Below are 16,120 nucleotides of genomic sequence, written 5' to 3'. Positions count from 1 at the left end.
TCGAGTATCGCAAACTTTGCTCCAGCCCGGTGGGTTGGAGGCAGCCAACGCCTTGAACACGGCTTGGGAGAAACAGGACCTGAGAACAAGGAAGCCGATGACGGTCCCATCTCTTGCCGAAGCTACGCAACCAATTTTGAGGGCCCTGGTTCCCGCCTTACGAGGAGAATGACGAGTCGCGATGGTGCGGTAAGTGATTTGCGGTTCTCCCGTATACGCAGTAGATCTAGCGAAGTTGGGACGAGATGGGAGGGCGAGATGGACCATTGGCCCCGGCAGGAATACCCCAGATTTCATGGTTCAACTTGTCAAACATGAACACATGTGTGGCTTGGCCCTCGGGGCCAGATTCGCGTCGCGAAGGTGAGAGAAGATGGGGGAGGGGTAGGAGAGTTGCGGCGGTGTGGCGGCTGGCGCGGTCCAACGCCACCCAAAGACGAGGGTGATGCGTCTCTCCTTCGGATGGTGGCTAACGTTGGTCTGATGAATCTGACGGCGGGGCAAAAAGCCAAATCACGAACGAAGGATTGCGTGGTGTTTACGGTTTCTGTCGCTGCGGGAGGGAGGGTGGGTGGCAGTATTTCTCCTCGGAGCCGTTGGGTGAAACGCACCAGGCAGTATGTGCCATGTCGCCCTACTCCCTGTTCGCTCGCGTCGTCACGTATTTCACAGCTTCTTGTCCTTTGGGGCTTGGGGATGAAGGCGGAGATGCAGGAGACGCTCCGTGCGGGACTCCGCACCATCGGCCGTGGCGGCGCCGATCAATTGTGGGTACATGTTCGGCACCAAGCCCCGCTTTCCTCCATCAATGTCCGGAGGTTGGAAAGCGTCTCACCGGCGGCAGCATAATTGGGCTCTTCGTTATTGGTACACCAGACAGAAATACGGGGGAGTAGGTGAGAAAGTTGGGGATGGAAAATAAGGGTCTGGTTATGCAGAAAGGCTGATGTGAGGCGCGAACATGGGTGTGCGTATGCAAGAGGCCAGTAAGCCCGGTTCGAACGGCTTTAAACAGAGTTTCTGGGCGGCTGGCAACGTAATTTTCGGGAATACCATGGATATTTTCAGGGTCTTCTGTGCGCGGCTTTTCTAGGTTGACGGCGGGACCTGTGCTCGGAAACATTGGCCGAGCGCGAGCTTGGTTCAGCCAGGTTCAGCCAGGCGCAGTGGTTCGTAAGCTGTGCGGTTCGGCACCGAGCTGCTTCGAGCGCCTTTTTGAGGAGCATCCTTGATGTCCTGGAAATGTTTGAAGGAAGCGATCATTGACTGAATCGTACGGCTGCAGTACGGGCTCGATAGTCAAACCAAGTCATGTCACGTATGTGTTCGCTGTTACGATGTTCTCTGAATAGGCATCAGTCAGTCATATCTATCATATCCACAGAGGACGGGAGAGTGCCGGGGGATGTGTGTGATTGGAAGCTGCGCCGAAGAAGGAGTGGAAGACGCCAAGCCTTCTATGCAGTGTTGGTGCTGGCGGGGGTGGATTCTTCCTGCTTATTAGCCGGGCGATGGACCAAGTAAAGCACGATGAATAGGTACAAGCGAACCGTCGAGCAGGCCAGAAATTGGCAATGACGGCTTCGTGGATAAGCTTAATCCAGGTTCTACGGCAAGTACACGACAAGGTGCGTTGGCTGGCGGATGTGGTCAGCCGGAAGGAGCCTTGCGAGACCGGTCGGCATGAGCCAAGGGAGACCGGGCATGCTGTATGCGTGCGACGTACCCGTATCTTAACGAGTTCCCACGTCCAAATGATGGAGATGATGGATCATGGGTGATGCAGCGGGTGTGTTTACACTAGAGTCTACATGTTCTAGTCTCTGCATACCCGGTCCCAGTTCCCCACCACCCTCTGGCAATCTCCCGATGGGAATTACTGGGAATTATTTTTGCGCTCTTTTCTGGTCACATCCCGTGGTCCACCAGCCAGCCGCCCGCTTGCCGACCCTGACGCCGACGCCGACGCGGCCGACGCGAATCCGACGTACCCGAGCTTTCCTGAAAGTCGGGAATCGTCGAGTAGATGCCACCGGTTGGGTGGCTTGAACCGGGTCTGACGGGTCTGACGGGTAAGGGGGGCTTCGCCGTTTTGCTAGGGCTGAAGCCCATTCACTCGTTCGTTACATGTCTGCATGTATTGGCAGCAGGTACATGACTACTTTGCATCACCAGGCGCGGCGCCAGAGTTTGAGAGAGGCAGACCGACGGCGGTTAGAGAGTTGGCTGTTGCGCAGTCTTCCGGAGCCGAAAGGGCACCGGTGATGGTGGTGACACTGTTCACTGTGGCCAAACCAACACGAATCAGCACAGCATAGTTGCGATACGGATTTAACATCAAACTTGGGGATAGGCAACGGCTGTAAAAACTGAAATAGCACCAGGCGAATGTACATTCCCTTTTGGGCTTTACGAGCGGTTCATGCCCTTGACTTCAGCCACGGTGGGTGGGCATGGCCGGTGCGTGAACGAACCGCCACAAACCGGAGGGCGTGAGGGGATCTGAATTGACTCGTCTGTCGCAAACGCTGGACACAGGGTTTTCGTTTTGTTTTCTTTGGCGCCTTCAGCTGAAAAGGGTCGTGAAGCATGATCCATGATCCATGGGTGACGGGTTGAGAATAATGGGGGGGCATGGGGCCAGGATGGCATCGGTTTTGCGAGACGCCGAGATGCCGGGAGAAGCCCTTGAGCAGAAGACCCACGTACTGCATAGTATGTAGCGCACGTCTCCGATCTGGCCTGCCGTCGTCTGTGGTTCATGTCGCGTACACAATACGCCATTTCTTCACGGACGGTTGAGAGATAGAAGATGAGCAATTGCATTAACAAGCAATGTTGAGACCGTACTAGTACAGACAGTCCTCTGTGCGCAAGTGACGCTGCGGTATGGTACCGAGTTTGACGGGGCTTGGTGTTAATGGGCTTTGGTGCTGCACATGTCAAAAGATGCAGCATGTCTACGAATACATTGATGGCCCAAGCCAGCCAGCCAGCCAGCCAGCCGTCCGTTGTTTACTTGCTTGCTGCATCTCCGCGCACAAATGACATCATGCCGGATAAGGCCGGTCTCGCTCCAGCTCGCTTCTATTCGCGTCTTGCAGCTTTTGGACACTGCGTCTCTAGACCACCCTGTGCCTTTACTGCTCCCCCCCTGCCATGCTGCAGAAAATACGCAGCACAGAATGAAAAATAAGGTGCGCCAGGCTCGTTCCGAAGCTAAGCCGCACGCAGTCTAGAAGCCGCAGCAGCAACGAAAAGGTTGCGGCAGTCTGTCGAGTAATTAGGTTCGCGGGAACAACAGAGTCGCGGCACCGACAGAAGAAGCGAGGGCGGATACGTACCGGGGCCTGGGACCCGCTTTCCAGGTATTCCCGGGGCGTCTCCGCTCGTCGCCGGCCTCGACCCTCTGCAGACCACGCGATGATCTCCGGCGTCCCGGGATCAGATGGATAATACACTCACACACTTGCATACACGCACACACCCAACCACGCCTATCCACACACACACACACCGCACACAGCACATACAATCGTCTTGTTGCGTATTCCCCGCCTGGTTCAGGTTTTGTACGTACCATGATATACAAGCTAAGGTCTTATGTATGTGTGTGCTCAAGTAGGCGTTTGACCGACATCTACCGCCGTGTGCCTGACTTGGGTCGACACAGACAGACAGGCAGGCAGGCAGGCAGACATACAGACAGACACATATCATGTACATTCACTCAGTCTGAACACAACACAACACAACACGGCCCAGCTGCACCCACACTCGGACGGTCCACCCACTGGGGAGGCCTCACTGTTCCATACCGTAGACCGGCGCGGCACCGAATACCGAATCCCAAAGATGCAACGGCCCTGAGATGAGATGGGGAGCCTCGTTGACATTAACACCCTCCCCCATTGGCTCCGTTCATAGCCTCCTGCCCTGGGCTCCATCGTCGCATCTTTCTTACCCTCGGATATCTTGCTCTGTTCTACTTCATGATGCTCTCTCCAGTCCCGCCAGATATATAATCCTCCCGTCCACCCACCCTCGCCTCTCAATTCCCGCTAATGCCCTCCACCTCCACGCCCCCTTCTTATCCATCCCACGGATCCATCTTCATCGTTGTTTCCTCTCTACTCTTGACTTGTAATCTGTCATCGTCTTCGTGACTCTTGTTGATCCTTGTCTGACTCACCTCATACTGCCTGTCCATTAAAGCAGCAAGCTCATCATACAACCGCTGCAATGAACAGTACATCGCCCGAGATTCCGACCTACACCATGGCCACCGGCTTCCCGCCCATGGGCCCGAATAGCACTGCCTATGACCTCATTGCCTCTCAGTTCGCAGCTCGTATCGTAAGTTCTCGTTCATCAGTCACCCGCTCGTTGAAAAATCATAAAGCTCACGGTTGAACCGCAGGGTATGAACGAGAACGGCTACTGCACCCCGACATCACTATGGTCTTGCCCGCCGAGTCCCACATCAAGCGTCGACACCAACAAGGCCGGCGACTCCCACGATGACTGCAGCCACTCATCAACGTCGGAAAGCTCCCTCGACAAGGCCTCTCAGAAGAGCAGACGCGCCAACAGATACAAGAACTGCAGCGAGACCGTGCTTTCAGTAAGCGAACCTGACATCGTCCAGTCATTGTGAGACATTCAACTTACACTGTATTTCCAGAAACGACGCGCACAAAACCGGGCTAACCAGCGCGCGTACCGTAAGCGCAAGGAGCAACGCTTGGAGGAGCTCCAGCAGCAGATCGACGATATGCACCAGAAGAACGACGCCCTTTGCTGCGCCTACAGGCTGCTGGCCAATGAATGCTGCCGCCTCCGCGCCGGCCAGGTGACTGAGCAGTCGTCAACGAACTGGAACAATATGAACGGCGCCAACAACCTGATTCTCGACATGGCCGCGCTTAACGCCTACCGAACCACCAACCCCATCGCGACTTCGAGCCCGGCCACCGAGTCATATATGGAGTATCCCGGCACTCCCGAACAACTGTGGAGCCCCTACCCGTGAGTGGGTGCGGGATCGGCGCAGCTTTGCAGATAGTGGTGGGCCTATGCGGTAACCGTCTTCAGATGATGAGGATTTTATGATTTATGGTGTTTCTTCGGGGTCCGGTCATTCCCTTTGTCTGGGTGAGCCCCACGTGGACGATGATGTCTTCATCTTGGGTTTTCGGCGTTGGACGGAAGAGCGTTGTTACGTTTAGCCGTGGAGTATGGTCTTTTCTTTTTACTTCACCTCTACAAGTGATAACAGCCGGGCGTAGAGTCAGGGCTGACATCCGGCAGCAATGCCACTGACACGAGATGTATGAACACGAAGCATGCAGTCTCTGTGTAGACAATCAAAATCTGTGAACATTCATTTGGTTTCTTTACTATGTGACCTGATAATACCTTGTCGAGATGAGAACGTGGGCAAGCCTCATAGCGCCACCTTACTTGCACGACCAACACGCACTTTAGCACTTGGCTACCGGACCTCCTGGGATAGTGTAGCTAGTTGGCTGGACAACCTTGTCAGTGTTCCGCACTCGCAGTATTCCTCGGTCTGACTCACCACTGGGTAGTAGATGTTGATCAGGATTCCAGGCTCGTTGCCAGTGTACACGCCCCTGTCACCTGTCAGATACCAGAACTCCAAGCCATCCACACTGGACACTTACGGAAACCTGACCGTCGGAGAAAATTGGCCACTTCCAGAGCCGGTCACTTTGATCTGGGCACATGAGATGTAGAACTGGGCCCCGCCCTTGGCGCTGGCTGAGTGCAGGCCAATCTGTTCGATGCGGAGGAGATACTCTCCAGGGGCTGATATCGTCAAGTCAGTTCCGTTTCTTGCCACAGGAAATCTACAGGAGGACAATACGTACGCGTGCATGAGGGAATTTGAAAGTTGAAAGCTGCCTGGTTAGAGGCGGGAAACTTGATCTGTCCGTTACCCGTCTCCGCGCCGAGCTCCCAGATCTTGGCCCAGGGTCCGCTGCCGTCGTACGTCGTGACGTTGCTGGAGCCTGCGGGTGACAGCCACACAATCACAGGACCATCGTGGTAAATGGACTGGTCCATGGCGAAGCCGACCTGTTTGCTTGTCAACGACAGCTCAAAGTCCTAAATCTCCGTGTTCGGGCCGGCCACTTACGGTGGATCCCGCCGCGACAGTAGCGATCTTGGTGGCTGGTCCAGACGAGAGACCACCGGCATTACAAACGATATCTTTGCTCGAGACGTCGGTGATGGGGCTGTTGTGGTTTGTGTTTCTCCGGACGTTGACGTACTCGCCGGTGTTGGTGCCCCCCACCACCAAGCTTGTGAAGCGGTCTAAGAGAGCGTATCAATACACGCTGATGAAAGAGAAGACTGATTTCACTGACAGTGAGCCGATGTGAGGCTACATAACGTTGCAAGAGCGCCGAGGATTGGAGTGAGTGATTTCATGTTGAACCAGATGAGCAGCGGCTTTACAAGTCCGTGGCTGGATCGAAGTTCTTTCTGAAGAGATATGCAACAAGCGCGCGACGGCTGGCTTTAATGGCCGTGAGTTTGCTGTTTGGCGGTATATAGAAGTCTTCCCAAGTCTGGGCTGGTGGAGAGAGTTCCCCTGATCCGGAGGGGCCCACAGACGGACTGAGATCCCGGCACTTGCCTCATTAGTTCAGGAGGGTGTCGAGTCTAGATTGCCGAGACCATGGCAATGCGACTGTGTTGAATATAGCCGGTCATTTCTTCCGTGTCACGAGGATGTTGTGCTCCTTTTGTTGGCACCTGAGGGCACTAACATCCATCTGGTGTATGCCTCTGGGTAAGTCTAGACATCTCGCGACCAAACGTCCGAAGCCGCCAAGATGTTGATATTGCGGCCGTGGTAAGATATTCAACCAAATCCCAGTTCTTGATAAAGATTCTCCGACGATATTGGTATGTCCGAGTTGCCTCGCCCTCACAGGTCACGTCTGCGTCGAGCCATGGACAACGTAGAGAGAAAATACTTCGCAGATCATGCCAAGTGACTGTGCATTATTGTGAATTGCATGGGCTACAGATGGCTTAGTCGCCGAATCTCACGTTGGTGTACTCTTCCACATTTCTTTTCAGCTTTGCAGCCACTTGAATTTGCATGTTTTGGATGTTCCAACCTCCAACTCAAAAGCCTAATCACGCACCGAGAGAAAGGAAGATCAACTATGTACAACATAAACCCCAATCTCACAACTTAGCAGTTCCACTGCGAATGATTAGCATCAAAACAAGAATCGAGACTGTTTCACCAGTACTTACCACGCTGCCTCCGGGGACTTCATAAGAAGTGAAGCCATTGTAGACTGCGAGTTTTTGTCAGCATAGTACGCGCAACATTCGAACAGAGCACACGTACTGTTTGCGGTGTATCCTGGGTCAGTCTCCTTGAAAGCACCGGGGATGCTCAGCGTCGGCGAGAAGGCGCTCGCGCTGCTGCCGGTGACATTGATCTGGGCACAGGAAATGTAGAACTGAGGGATGCCGGCGGGCCAGGGGTTGTGGATGGCCAGCGACTGGATGCGCAGCAGGTACTCGCCGTTGGGAAGACAGGTCGGGATCTTGGCCTCGTATGTTTCTGCAAGGGTCAGTATCAAACTCCTGATGGAAATTGCGGACATGTCTTACGGTACATCGGCCATGTGGCCTGACCGTTGGAGAAGGTCGGTCCAAAGTCCTTGAACTTGGCCCATTTTCCAGACCCGTCGTAGTCCTGAACGTGAGACGGCGCCTTGGAGAGGAACCTTCAAACAAATGAGTGCGGGCTCTTCCGGTTGATCTATTCGAAACTCACAGAGAGATCGGGCCCTGGTGGTAGACGGCTGTGTCAAGGGTGAAGGAGAACGAGTCGCCAGGCTTGACCGAGGTGACGGTCGTCTGCGCACCGCTGGCGCCGCCTACATTGCATCTCAAGTCCGTGGAGGCAAGGTCTGGGAGTGTTTTCGTCAGTCGGGCTGATGCCCTTTGCAAATCGCCTTTCCTCGAAACCACGTACCAGTCACCGGGGAGTTGTAGTTGGTGTTCTTGCGAATGTGCTCGAAAACGCCAAATTTGGAAGAGCCCACGCCCAGCTGCTGGAAGATGTAGTGGCCAGACACCTCGGAGACGGCCACCGACAAGGCGGCTGCGATGGCAAAGACCTTCATGATGGATGACTTGCAGGTTGTGAGGTGGCGAGCTGAAGGGTAGTGGCGGCGGTGGTTGAGCAATCAACAGCTCGGGCGTTGCGAATGCCCAGCTTCATTTATTGTCTTCAGAGCCACTGTGGAGCTGGACTGTGACATTCATCACGGTCATCCGCGGGTGTTTTGCACGGAGGCGGCCCGGAGCCCTTGCCTCCACGATGCTACCCCGGAGGAGTTCGTCACGAGTTTGAGGGGCTTTGACTTGTGAACAAGCTGGGTAAACTGGAACAGCCTCGCCCCTCACTTTATGATGGACTCTTTGTCCAGCAAATCACCTATTGCGTCCTAGACTTCCTAGTATGCATGAGGCGAGCTGGTTGGTGTGCTTTTCGAGCTGCAATATAAATCGCCCCCGCGGAGTAGTATCCAGCGGCACGGGATCTGAGATTACAGGCAAGAGCTTCGACGTTGTGTTTCCTCCTTCAAAGGACACATCAAGCCTGCATATCAGTGGCTTGTCTGTATTTTCAGCCAGGACGACAACCAGTCGGCTGGTCCACACAGTCATGGCCGATGTTTCCATCGCCAAGGGGAGTCGGACCGGCTGTTTAGACCCGATGATTGACCGTTGTTAATGGAAAAAGGGGGCATGACATGTTTCATGAAAGTGGATTGGCTGCAGTAGTTTGGATGCGAACAAGGACCGTAGTCGATAGGATCTCCCGGCAGAAGTCGCGCATGCAGGGAGTAATAGCCGATTCGCCGGAAGAGACGCACATCCATGTTGCCAATCTACTTTAAATTAAGCTTGTCGCAAGAAATATGGCATTTGTCACACGATTGCGGACGGCATGGCTCTGTTTTGGCGACATCCATACATGAGACGAAGGTTCGGAGCTTGTGCCTCCGATTCGAAGCGGCACGGCAACGGGATCGACACACATCACTGCCGGTACCGCGAAAATATTGCTTGGCACGAACAAACATCATCCGGAACCAGAAAGGGGTCATGTTAGATCAAGAGACGCATGGTTCTCTTTGGAGAAAGGCGCGGGCATTACATGACTCTATTCTCCATGCTTACCCGGGCCCAACTGGGCCAGTGGATGTCTACCATTGCAACGAGAGAGGGTAGTCAAGTGGCCATGGACGTAGGCATGGGATGCCAAAAACTTCGAAAAGATGGAGTTGAGTATATGAGATCCATGTTTAATGCCTCGTGCCACAGCCCACTACTAGCGTGTCATAAAAAGGAAATGTTCAAGACTCCCTTCCCACAGGATCGCTTTCCCATAAGCCGCGATACTATTGCGTAAATCCACTAGGAGACATGCCAGGGTTCAAGAGGGACCAGTATGTCGTATCGACGCCTTGGAACGCCCAATCGCCCACCTCGGCCGTTATACCCGGACATTGCCATCCCAGGCAGTCGGCGTTGAATCCGGTGTATATGTCTCCGTGAGTGGTGTTGAATTCCTGGCCGAGAAGAGCATCCACAGACGCCATGGACGGGGTTTCTTGGTTTGGCGGGAATGAAGGCGGCGAAACCGTAGTGGTGTTGGACGGCGTTGGGAGCTGGGAGTGGCTTAGATCCACCAAATGAGACTGGGCGTTTTGGTCCGAAGAGTTTTTGATGTTGATTGTTCCAAGATAGGGAATGCTCAGTTTGAGATTCCACTCCTCGCCCGTCTCCGTGGTCAGGCAGTTCCTACAGCAATCGATGATGGGCAGAAGCTGCTTGATTATCCCGGCACTCTCCCCCGAGAGCTTATCGTCATTTAAGTCGGCCAGCTCTTCCATCTTCTCCATGACGGTCTGTGCCAGCGCCCTGTCTTCATCGCGTTGCAGCGCCCACTCATCGTCTCTGACTCCGGGCGGGCGGCTCAGATGACCTAGCAAGAGTGTCATCGCCGCCATTAGAGAGGAATAATCGATGTGTCGACAGGAGAAGGCGGCATCGTTCGCCGTGCGGAATACCACACAGCGCTTGAGCACTGCCCGGCTTGACTCTAGGCATACTTGCTTACTGTAGTCGAAGCGGTTGTTCGTCGGGTTGCGGAGCATGTAAGGCAGGTGGAGCAGGATGAGCAGGCTGTGGTGGTGAATTTGCAGCATCAGGTGGGACATGACTGTCATCTGCGTCTCCGGGTCTGCGAAGGTCGACATTGGGGGCATTTCCCACCACCCTGCGCCCATGGTCTTCGCCGCATGCTCAAGCTCGCAGTCGATGGACTGCGTCATGGCGTACCCCTCGCTGGTGGACGCATGGTTCCTGTCAATGATGCGGAGACATATGGCCGTGTAGCGTTTCTCCAGCTTCTCCATGGGTGTGTCGTTACCTGTGTAAGTTTCACACATGAAGCTGTTGTCTTGTGTGCCGGCAGGCAGTCCAAGCAGCAGAGACAAGTAGCGATCGCAGAAGTTGATCCGGTACCAGAGTTGGTGCGACGAGGGTATCATTGCCGGGTTGGTGGTGGGATCACAAGACTTCAGCGGCCGACCGCCGTTCCGCTCGATGCCGATTAATTGTGCGAGGCTCAGGGCTCGTCTCATCGCCAGCCATGCTTTGCGCAGGTTGCCCGAGTTGATGAGGTAGAAGCCCTGCAAGATGAGGCACTCGAGACCCTCTACGGAGCCGACGAGGTCGTCATTGGAGGTAACCTGGCTTGCGACTGCACTCCATTCGGCCATGGTGTCCTGGATGGAATCCTTGAGGGAGAGCCGAGAGGCGTCAAAGCATGGCGGTAACTGCTGGAGACAGATGGTCAACTGAAGAAGGCGCTTGGCTAATATGGCTGGGTGTTTGGTGATGTCGGGCATGGTTGAGAGGGATGCTAGCGACGGCGACTTGTTGTCGGCTATGTCTTGGTTGGAGTAGAACAAGATCAGGACGAATATCGGACCCCTGCTCGATTCGATGATTGTCCTGGCGTCCTGGACTGACGGGAACATGGAGTATAGTTCCTTGCATATTCTCTCATGTTTTTGCGTGGGCTGGGATGATTCTGATGTCGGCTTAGAAGGGGTTGGTTGTTGAAGCTGAGGCGCGACAGAAGCACTCTGGGTCGTCTGGATACGACTGTCCGGGGTGTAGAGAGACTCTGAAGTACGGGGAGACGTGTGCGAGGTGGCCGGCGTGATGACCTTTTCGGAGGCCAATTCAGGGCCTATCTTGTCGGCCAGCTTGACCATCAACTCCTCAAGGCGGCCGAGACGCTGGGCCAAGCCGCGCTCGGGAGGACCAGACGGCTCATCGTCGATGAATTCCTGGCTGACGCAGGTGGTCCCCCGGGTCTTGCAGCCGGCGCAGGTTTGCTCTTCGTCAGAGGCAAACTCACACCTGATCTTTCTCTTCCTGCCTGGATGACATGTCAGCGGGCCATGCCATGTTCACATCCGCCATGTCCGAAACCCAGATTCTGGGGTCTGAACCGATGTTCGGGTCTCGGGACGGCGGGGTTGTCGGGCGGACGAACTCACACTGCCAGCAGCTGCGTGTCCCCTTGCGGACCTTTCTCTTCTTGGAGGGGCGCTCGTCCATGGTCTTAATACGATGGTGGGTTCACTAACACGGCAAAGGGTTGCAGCATCAATTGAGTGCTGTGTCTGACGGTTTGTGGCCAGTGATCTGGTGAAAGTTGGTCAAAGTTGTGCGGCCAGGCGAATTGGCTGAAGCCAGCCATGAAAAGAGCCCTTCGCACAGAGAATTGCATCACCGCACCTCCCACGGCGTCAGCTCCTGTCTCATTGCTATCGTGATGTTGTTCATCTGCTTACGGATATTTCGTCCGGTCGGAGGCCGAAGCGGACGAATTGGCAGCAACAGGGAGCAAGGAAATGCCCTCGGACGGACGAATGATGCCCGAGTCATTTGCGGCAAGCCAATCAAAGCCAGACGCTTTCCGCTTTTGATACAAGTGCCCAGATGTCATTGGCTAGTTTTTCTTGGCTGATAAGTACGTACTGAAAACCACTTCACGCAGGCTGCATTCCTGGCGTTCAGCCATGCATTTGCATCTCACCCGTCGAGCATCCTTCGCGCCGTCTGCTCTCAGAAATCGGACCACATTCGTATTTGATTACTAACCTCAGGAGCATTCTCACGATTCTTGACACGTTACAGGATACGTACTGCACATACCCGGGCCACTCCAGTCTCCTCCCTGTAACAAGGCAAAGCACGCCTTCACAAGAGTTCCTGCCCCGGGCCCGTCTCCGACTTTGACCCCGCACCGCTTCCGCTTCCGCTTCCGCTTCCGCCTCCGTCCCGATCAAAGCCCGGGTTTGCGCCGGAGGAAAGCACGGAGGAGAGCACGGCCCTTGATGCAAGCTCTGCCGTGCTGTGCCGTGCTGCCCTCCGCCACTCCGCATTCCAGCCGCATCGGCCCATGAGGAGGGGCCTGCCATGACCCCGCCGCCCGAGTACAAGTTTGTCAACTTTGGTGCCGACGAGGGAGAATTCCAGCCGGCAAACAAATCCGTCCGAAGCCATGCTATCAGGACGGCCATCCAGAAGGGTGCCTCTGAGCTGTATACCAATACGGCACTGATATCTCAGGACACCATCAAGCGCAAAGCGCAGTTGAAGGGCCGCTTCAGACTGCCTGCGACTCCTGCGAAACCTACCTCCGCAGGGCAAAGCTCCAGGGGCAAGCCAAGACGAACTACAACACCTCATTCAACTAATGCGTCGAGGACGACCCCTCGTCAGTCGTTGCAGAATTCACTTGAATTCGTGACGCAGGCTTCTTTGCCTCCTTGGGCCCAGCGGCTGGGTAGCGATAACGCAGATCCCTTCAACACGCTGCCCGTCCCGAGCAATTCCTCGGTAGATTCTCTGGTCAGATACTGTAAGATGAACCCCCGCGTTAGGTTTGAACGTCCAAACCATCTACGGATGCTAGACGCTGACCCCACAGTCATCACCAGGTTCAACCTCAATTCGACCACGATTGACCAGCAGAGGCCGTGGTTCCCCTACGCCATGCAGAGTGCTCTCATCATGCGCGTCACGCTCGCTCTGGCGGCCGAGTTCTTGACGGCGACGATGCCCTCGCTTGATCCGAAGCTCCAGCGCGAAGGATACCAACAGAAAGGCGAGGCCATGCGCATCATCAGGACTCGGCTGGAGTCTCGAGAGTCTGCCAAGAGCGCCAGCGACGACTTGTCCGTACTCGCCGGCGTGGCCATGCTGGGAAGCGTCGAAGTCAGTGTACCTCTCTTGGTTCTCGGAACATGCCTCCAACGCACTCCAAAACTCTGACACACACTTTCAGGCATTCCAAGGCCATTTTGCAGCAGCAGAGGTACACCTGACCGGACTCCATTCCATGATGGAGGCCCGAGGCGGGCCAGACACGATCAAACACGACTACATCCTCTGCCGTTGCATCAACTGGTAGGGCTCTCCACCTTTTCCCCAGACTCCTCCTCATCAATTTGACTCTTGCTCACCAAACCGTCGTCAGGATTGACATCCAAGTGGCATCCGGTCTGGGGAGGATTCCGAAATTTCCCATGTTCCATACCCTCGACCAGGTCTCTCTGCCATCGTCAGTCGTGAGTCGCGCAATGACACCTTCCTTGCGTCACCTGGACAGGCTCGGAGGCCACAATCCCGACGAGAGCAATGAACCACGTAAGATTTTCGTGAGTCTGAGGCAAGCAATCTGCTCGCAGGCGGGGGCCGTGTCAGCAGACGACATCAGAATCGTCATGAACACCGCAGACAGCTCGATCCTGCACTTCCTGTACGTGGAGCGTCGAACAGCGACACCTGTCCAGAAGCGATTCCTCGTCTTGGTCGCGGCGGCTCACGTCTTTCTGTACGTCGTCCTGCGAGAGATCCCGACAACCGGGCACATGATCCGGCTCTTGGTGGCGCGCATGCGGGCCGCGCTGGACGACGCAGACTCCATCGCACTCATCTGGGTCTCCCACGACGCCGCCCTGCTCTGGATCCTCTTCGTCGGCATCGTCGGGTCCGGAACAACAGAGGACCGCCAGTGGTTCGCTTCGAGATTGCACAAGGTTCTGGACAGAGCCGGCGACGTGTTGCCCCCAGAGCGATGTAACCGCGAAACCTTACAGCAGATGCTCGCGGGATTTCTTTGGCGGGACGAGCGATGTCTGCAGGTCCTGGAGGAAATCTGGGGGAGTCACACGCAGCAATGGAGTACCCGTACCCGTTCGGCGGTCAAATAACGACAACGAGATTGGTTGAAGCTGCCGTGGGATCGGAGGGTATTGGCCTCGAGGACCATGTCAAGACACGCCGTCCCGCATGTCGGCGAAGAAACGACCGGTATGACCCGTATTGCAGCAATATCGGCGGTTGATGCGTTCGTCCTGTCGGCGGGAGGGTGAGGGTGGCACGACTCAGTCGCCGCAGGCAACGGGGACGAGTGCGTTGGATTGCTGACAATATGGAGAAATTGAGAGCACTTGGGCGCTCAAAATTGCCCTTTTTGCATCCAACTGGCCCCATCCCCGCATATTTTACCCCGGATTCCATCACACAATTGGAATTGCCAATGGCTTCGTCCCAACCCCTCTCATCCATCCATTCCTCTGCTCCTCCCTCTCTCAACAAGCCCCCATGCCCATGTCCATGGACCAGCCTCCCCCCCTTTCCCCTGCTTGCCTGCCTGGCCCCTTGTTTCTCTCTTGCGAGCCCCCTGCTGAGTTGCAGAGGAGCGAAGAAAAGCCCGGCGCAAACCGCGTCCGAGCCATTCGCACACTGTTTGTGCAAGGTGAAGGACAAGCACAAGCATGCTCGGTTTCGCGGCACGTCGGCCGAGTGTCTGCAATGCACGCGCAAACCTTCGGGTCCGCTAGAGACGCAGGCCATCAAATGTCGGTTTGCCCGTGGCGCGCCCGTCGGGCTATCTTTGACTGGTGTTCTTAATTGAAACTCATTTGTGGAAACAAGCCTTATCAGTGATCACTGCTGACAGTTGGTTCGAGGAATCAAGACTCGAATCATTTTCATCTTGAAACCGGCTTTACCGTGTTGCTTGCCACCGCGTCGTCGTCGCATGTCGGTCAATTCGGCGAATATTTCTCTCGTTAATGAAGGCCCCAACGAGGCCCGAAACCATTATCTCTGCGGTTGGTAATGGGAGGATGTCAGTTTATTCACGACAGAACACGGCTGGCCACTCACGTTGTCCCAAGAGCAGATGAGATGAGAAAAAAACAAATACCAAGAGAAAAAAAAAAAAAAAAAAAAAAGGGTCTGCGCCAGTTCCGCCCTGAGTTCATGGCTCTGGTCGTCGACATGGGTGTTCCCAAAGTCCCCGTCGCGTGATAGGTCTCATTCTCGCGACAAGCCTTTTCCGCCCTCGAGTCGATCTTCTAGAAGCCTTCCTAATGCACGACTCTGTGCGACGGTGTGAGTGGGCACCGGCCAGGATGACGACTCGAGCATGTCGGGATTCTACGGGACCATCACCCGCGCTATTACGTTTTCCTTTGCAGCCGGCTGCGGGTATGCGGCATTGCTCCCACGAGCGGCATAGCGCATTCAGGAACACTGCAAAAACGGAGAGACGGGCGTGACGGGCAGCCTTGAAAGGACTTTTCTCGCCAGGGCTAGCCGCGGCTCATGCCACCATGCCGCTCCCCCCCTTGCTCGGCAATCGCCAACTTGGCTTTGCTTCCCGTCCGAAGAGATTGAGCCTCACACTCTTGGCCCAACGTCTGATGGCTGCTGTCCACAGCTCTGCAGAGTGTGCGTCACTCACACCTTAGTCTGGGTTTCGAAGCAGAAGCAGGCGGACTGAGCGAGCGCAGAGTTTCTCCCGTCTGGACGGGCAATAACTCGCATGCCTGACGATACGCCCATCCGCAATCCCAGTTATGCCAGCTCTTCCCAGCGCCACCGGTCGTATTTCGGGGCTGGTCGTGGGTATGGACTGACTCAAGGGGCAAGGTGAGGCCACTCTGCGGCTCTTCTG

General features: G+C 55.4%; 5 protein-coding genes across 5 annotated transcripts; 2 read left to right on the top strand and 3 right to left on the bottom strand.

The window, feature by feature from the left end:
* Window positions 1-4,242: 4,242 nt before the first annotated feature.
* napA-1 (AP-1-like transcription factor napA) lies at window positions 4,243-5,032 on the top strand (the record flags this gene model as incomplete). Its single annotated transcript, XM_037328044.1, has 3 exons — window positions 4,243-4,356; window positions 4,421-4,624; window positions 4,685-5,032. The coding sequence occupies 3 exons, from the start codon at window positions 4,243-4,245 to the stop codon at window positions 5,030-5,032; spliced, it is 666 nt and encodes a 221-aa protein (XP_037173517.1).
* Window positions 5,033-5,483: 451 nt separating this feature from the next.
* On the bottom strand, window positions 5,484-6,459 carry eglD-1 (putative endo-beta-1,4-glucanase D; the record flags this gene model as incomplete). The annotated part of the gene is made up of 6 exons (XM_037328043.1): window positions 5,484-5,528; window positions 5,582-5,636; window positions 5,688-5,832; window positions 5,895-6,102; window positions 6,164-6,342; window positions 6,396-6,459. 6 exons carry the CDS (start codon window positions 6,457-6,459, stop codon window positions 5,484-5,486), a joined length of 696 nt encoding a protein of 231 aa, XP_037172524.1.
* Window positions 6,460-7,234: 775 nt separating this feature from the next.
* On the bottom strand, window positions 7,235-8,183 carry eglD-2 (putative endo-beta-1,4-glucanase D; the record flags this gene model as incomplete). Its single annotated transcript, XM_037328042.1, has 6 exons — window positions 7,235-7,246; window positions 7,300-7,343; window positions 7,397-7,615; window positions 7,666-7,781; window positions 7,832-7,967; window positions 8,033-8,183. The coding sequence occupies 6 exons, from the start codon at window positions 8,181-8,183 to the stop codon at window positions 7,235-7,237; spliced, it is 678 nt and encodes a 225-aa protein (XP_037173618.1).
* A 1,284-nt stretch (window positions 8,184-9,467) lies between these two features.
* sdnS (Transcription factor sdnS) lies at window positions 9,468-11,703 on the bottom strand (the record flags this gene model as incomplete). The annotated part of the gene is made up of 2 exons (XM_037328041.1): window positions 9,468-11,521; window positions 11,643-11,703. 2 exons carry the CDS (start codon window positions 11,701-11,703, stop codon window positions 9,468-9,470), a joined length of 2,115 nt encoding a protein of 704 aa, XP_037172698.1.
* Window positions 11,704-12,567: 864 nt separating this feature from the next.
* Window positions 12,568-14,366, top strand: CGCA056_v012796 (uncharacterized protein; the record flags this gene model as incomplete). Its single annotated transcript, XM_037328040.1, has 4 exons — window positions 12,568-13,012; window positions 13,082-13,368; window positions 13,439-13,560; window positions 13,631-14,366. The coding sequence occupies 4 exons, from the start codon at window positions 12,568-12,570 to the stop codon at window positions 14,364-14,366; spliced, it is 1,590 nt and encodes a 529-aa protein (XP_037173099.1).
* Window positions 14,367-16,120: the final 1,754 nt, after the last annotated feature.

Source organism: Colletotrichum aenigma, assembly GCF_013390185.1.
Source record: "Colletotrichum aenigma strain Cg56 chromosome Unknown KSG_Cg56_contig09, whole genome shotgun sequence".
NCBI lineage: Eukaryota > Fungi > Ascomycota > Sordariomycetes > Glomerellales > Glomerellaceae > Colletotrichum > Colletotrichum aenigma.
This window is presented reverse-complemented; position numbering and strand designations above follow the sequence as displayed.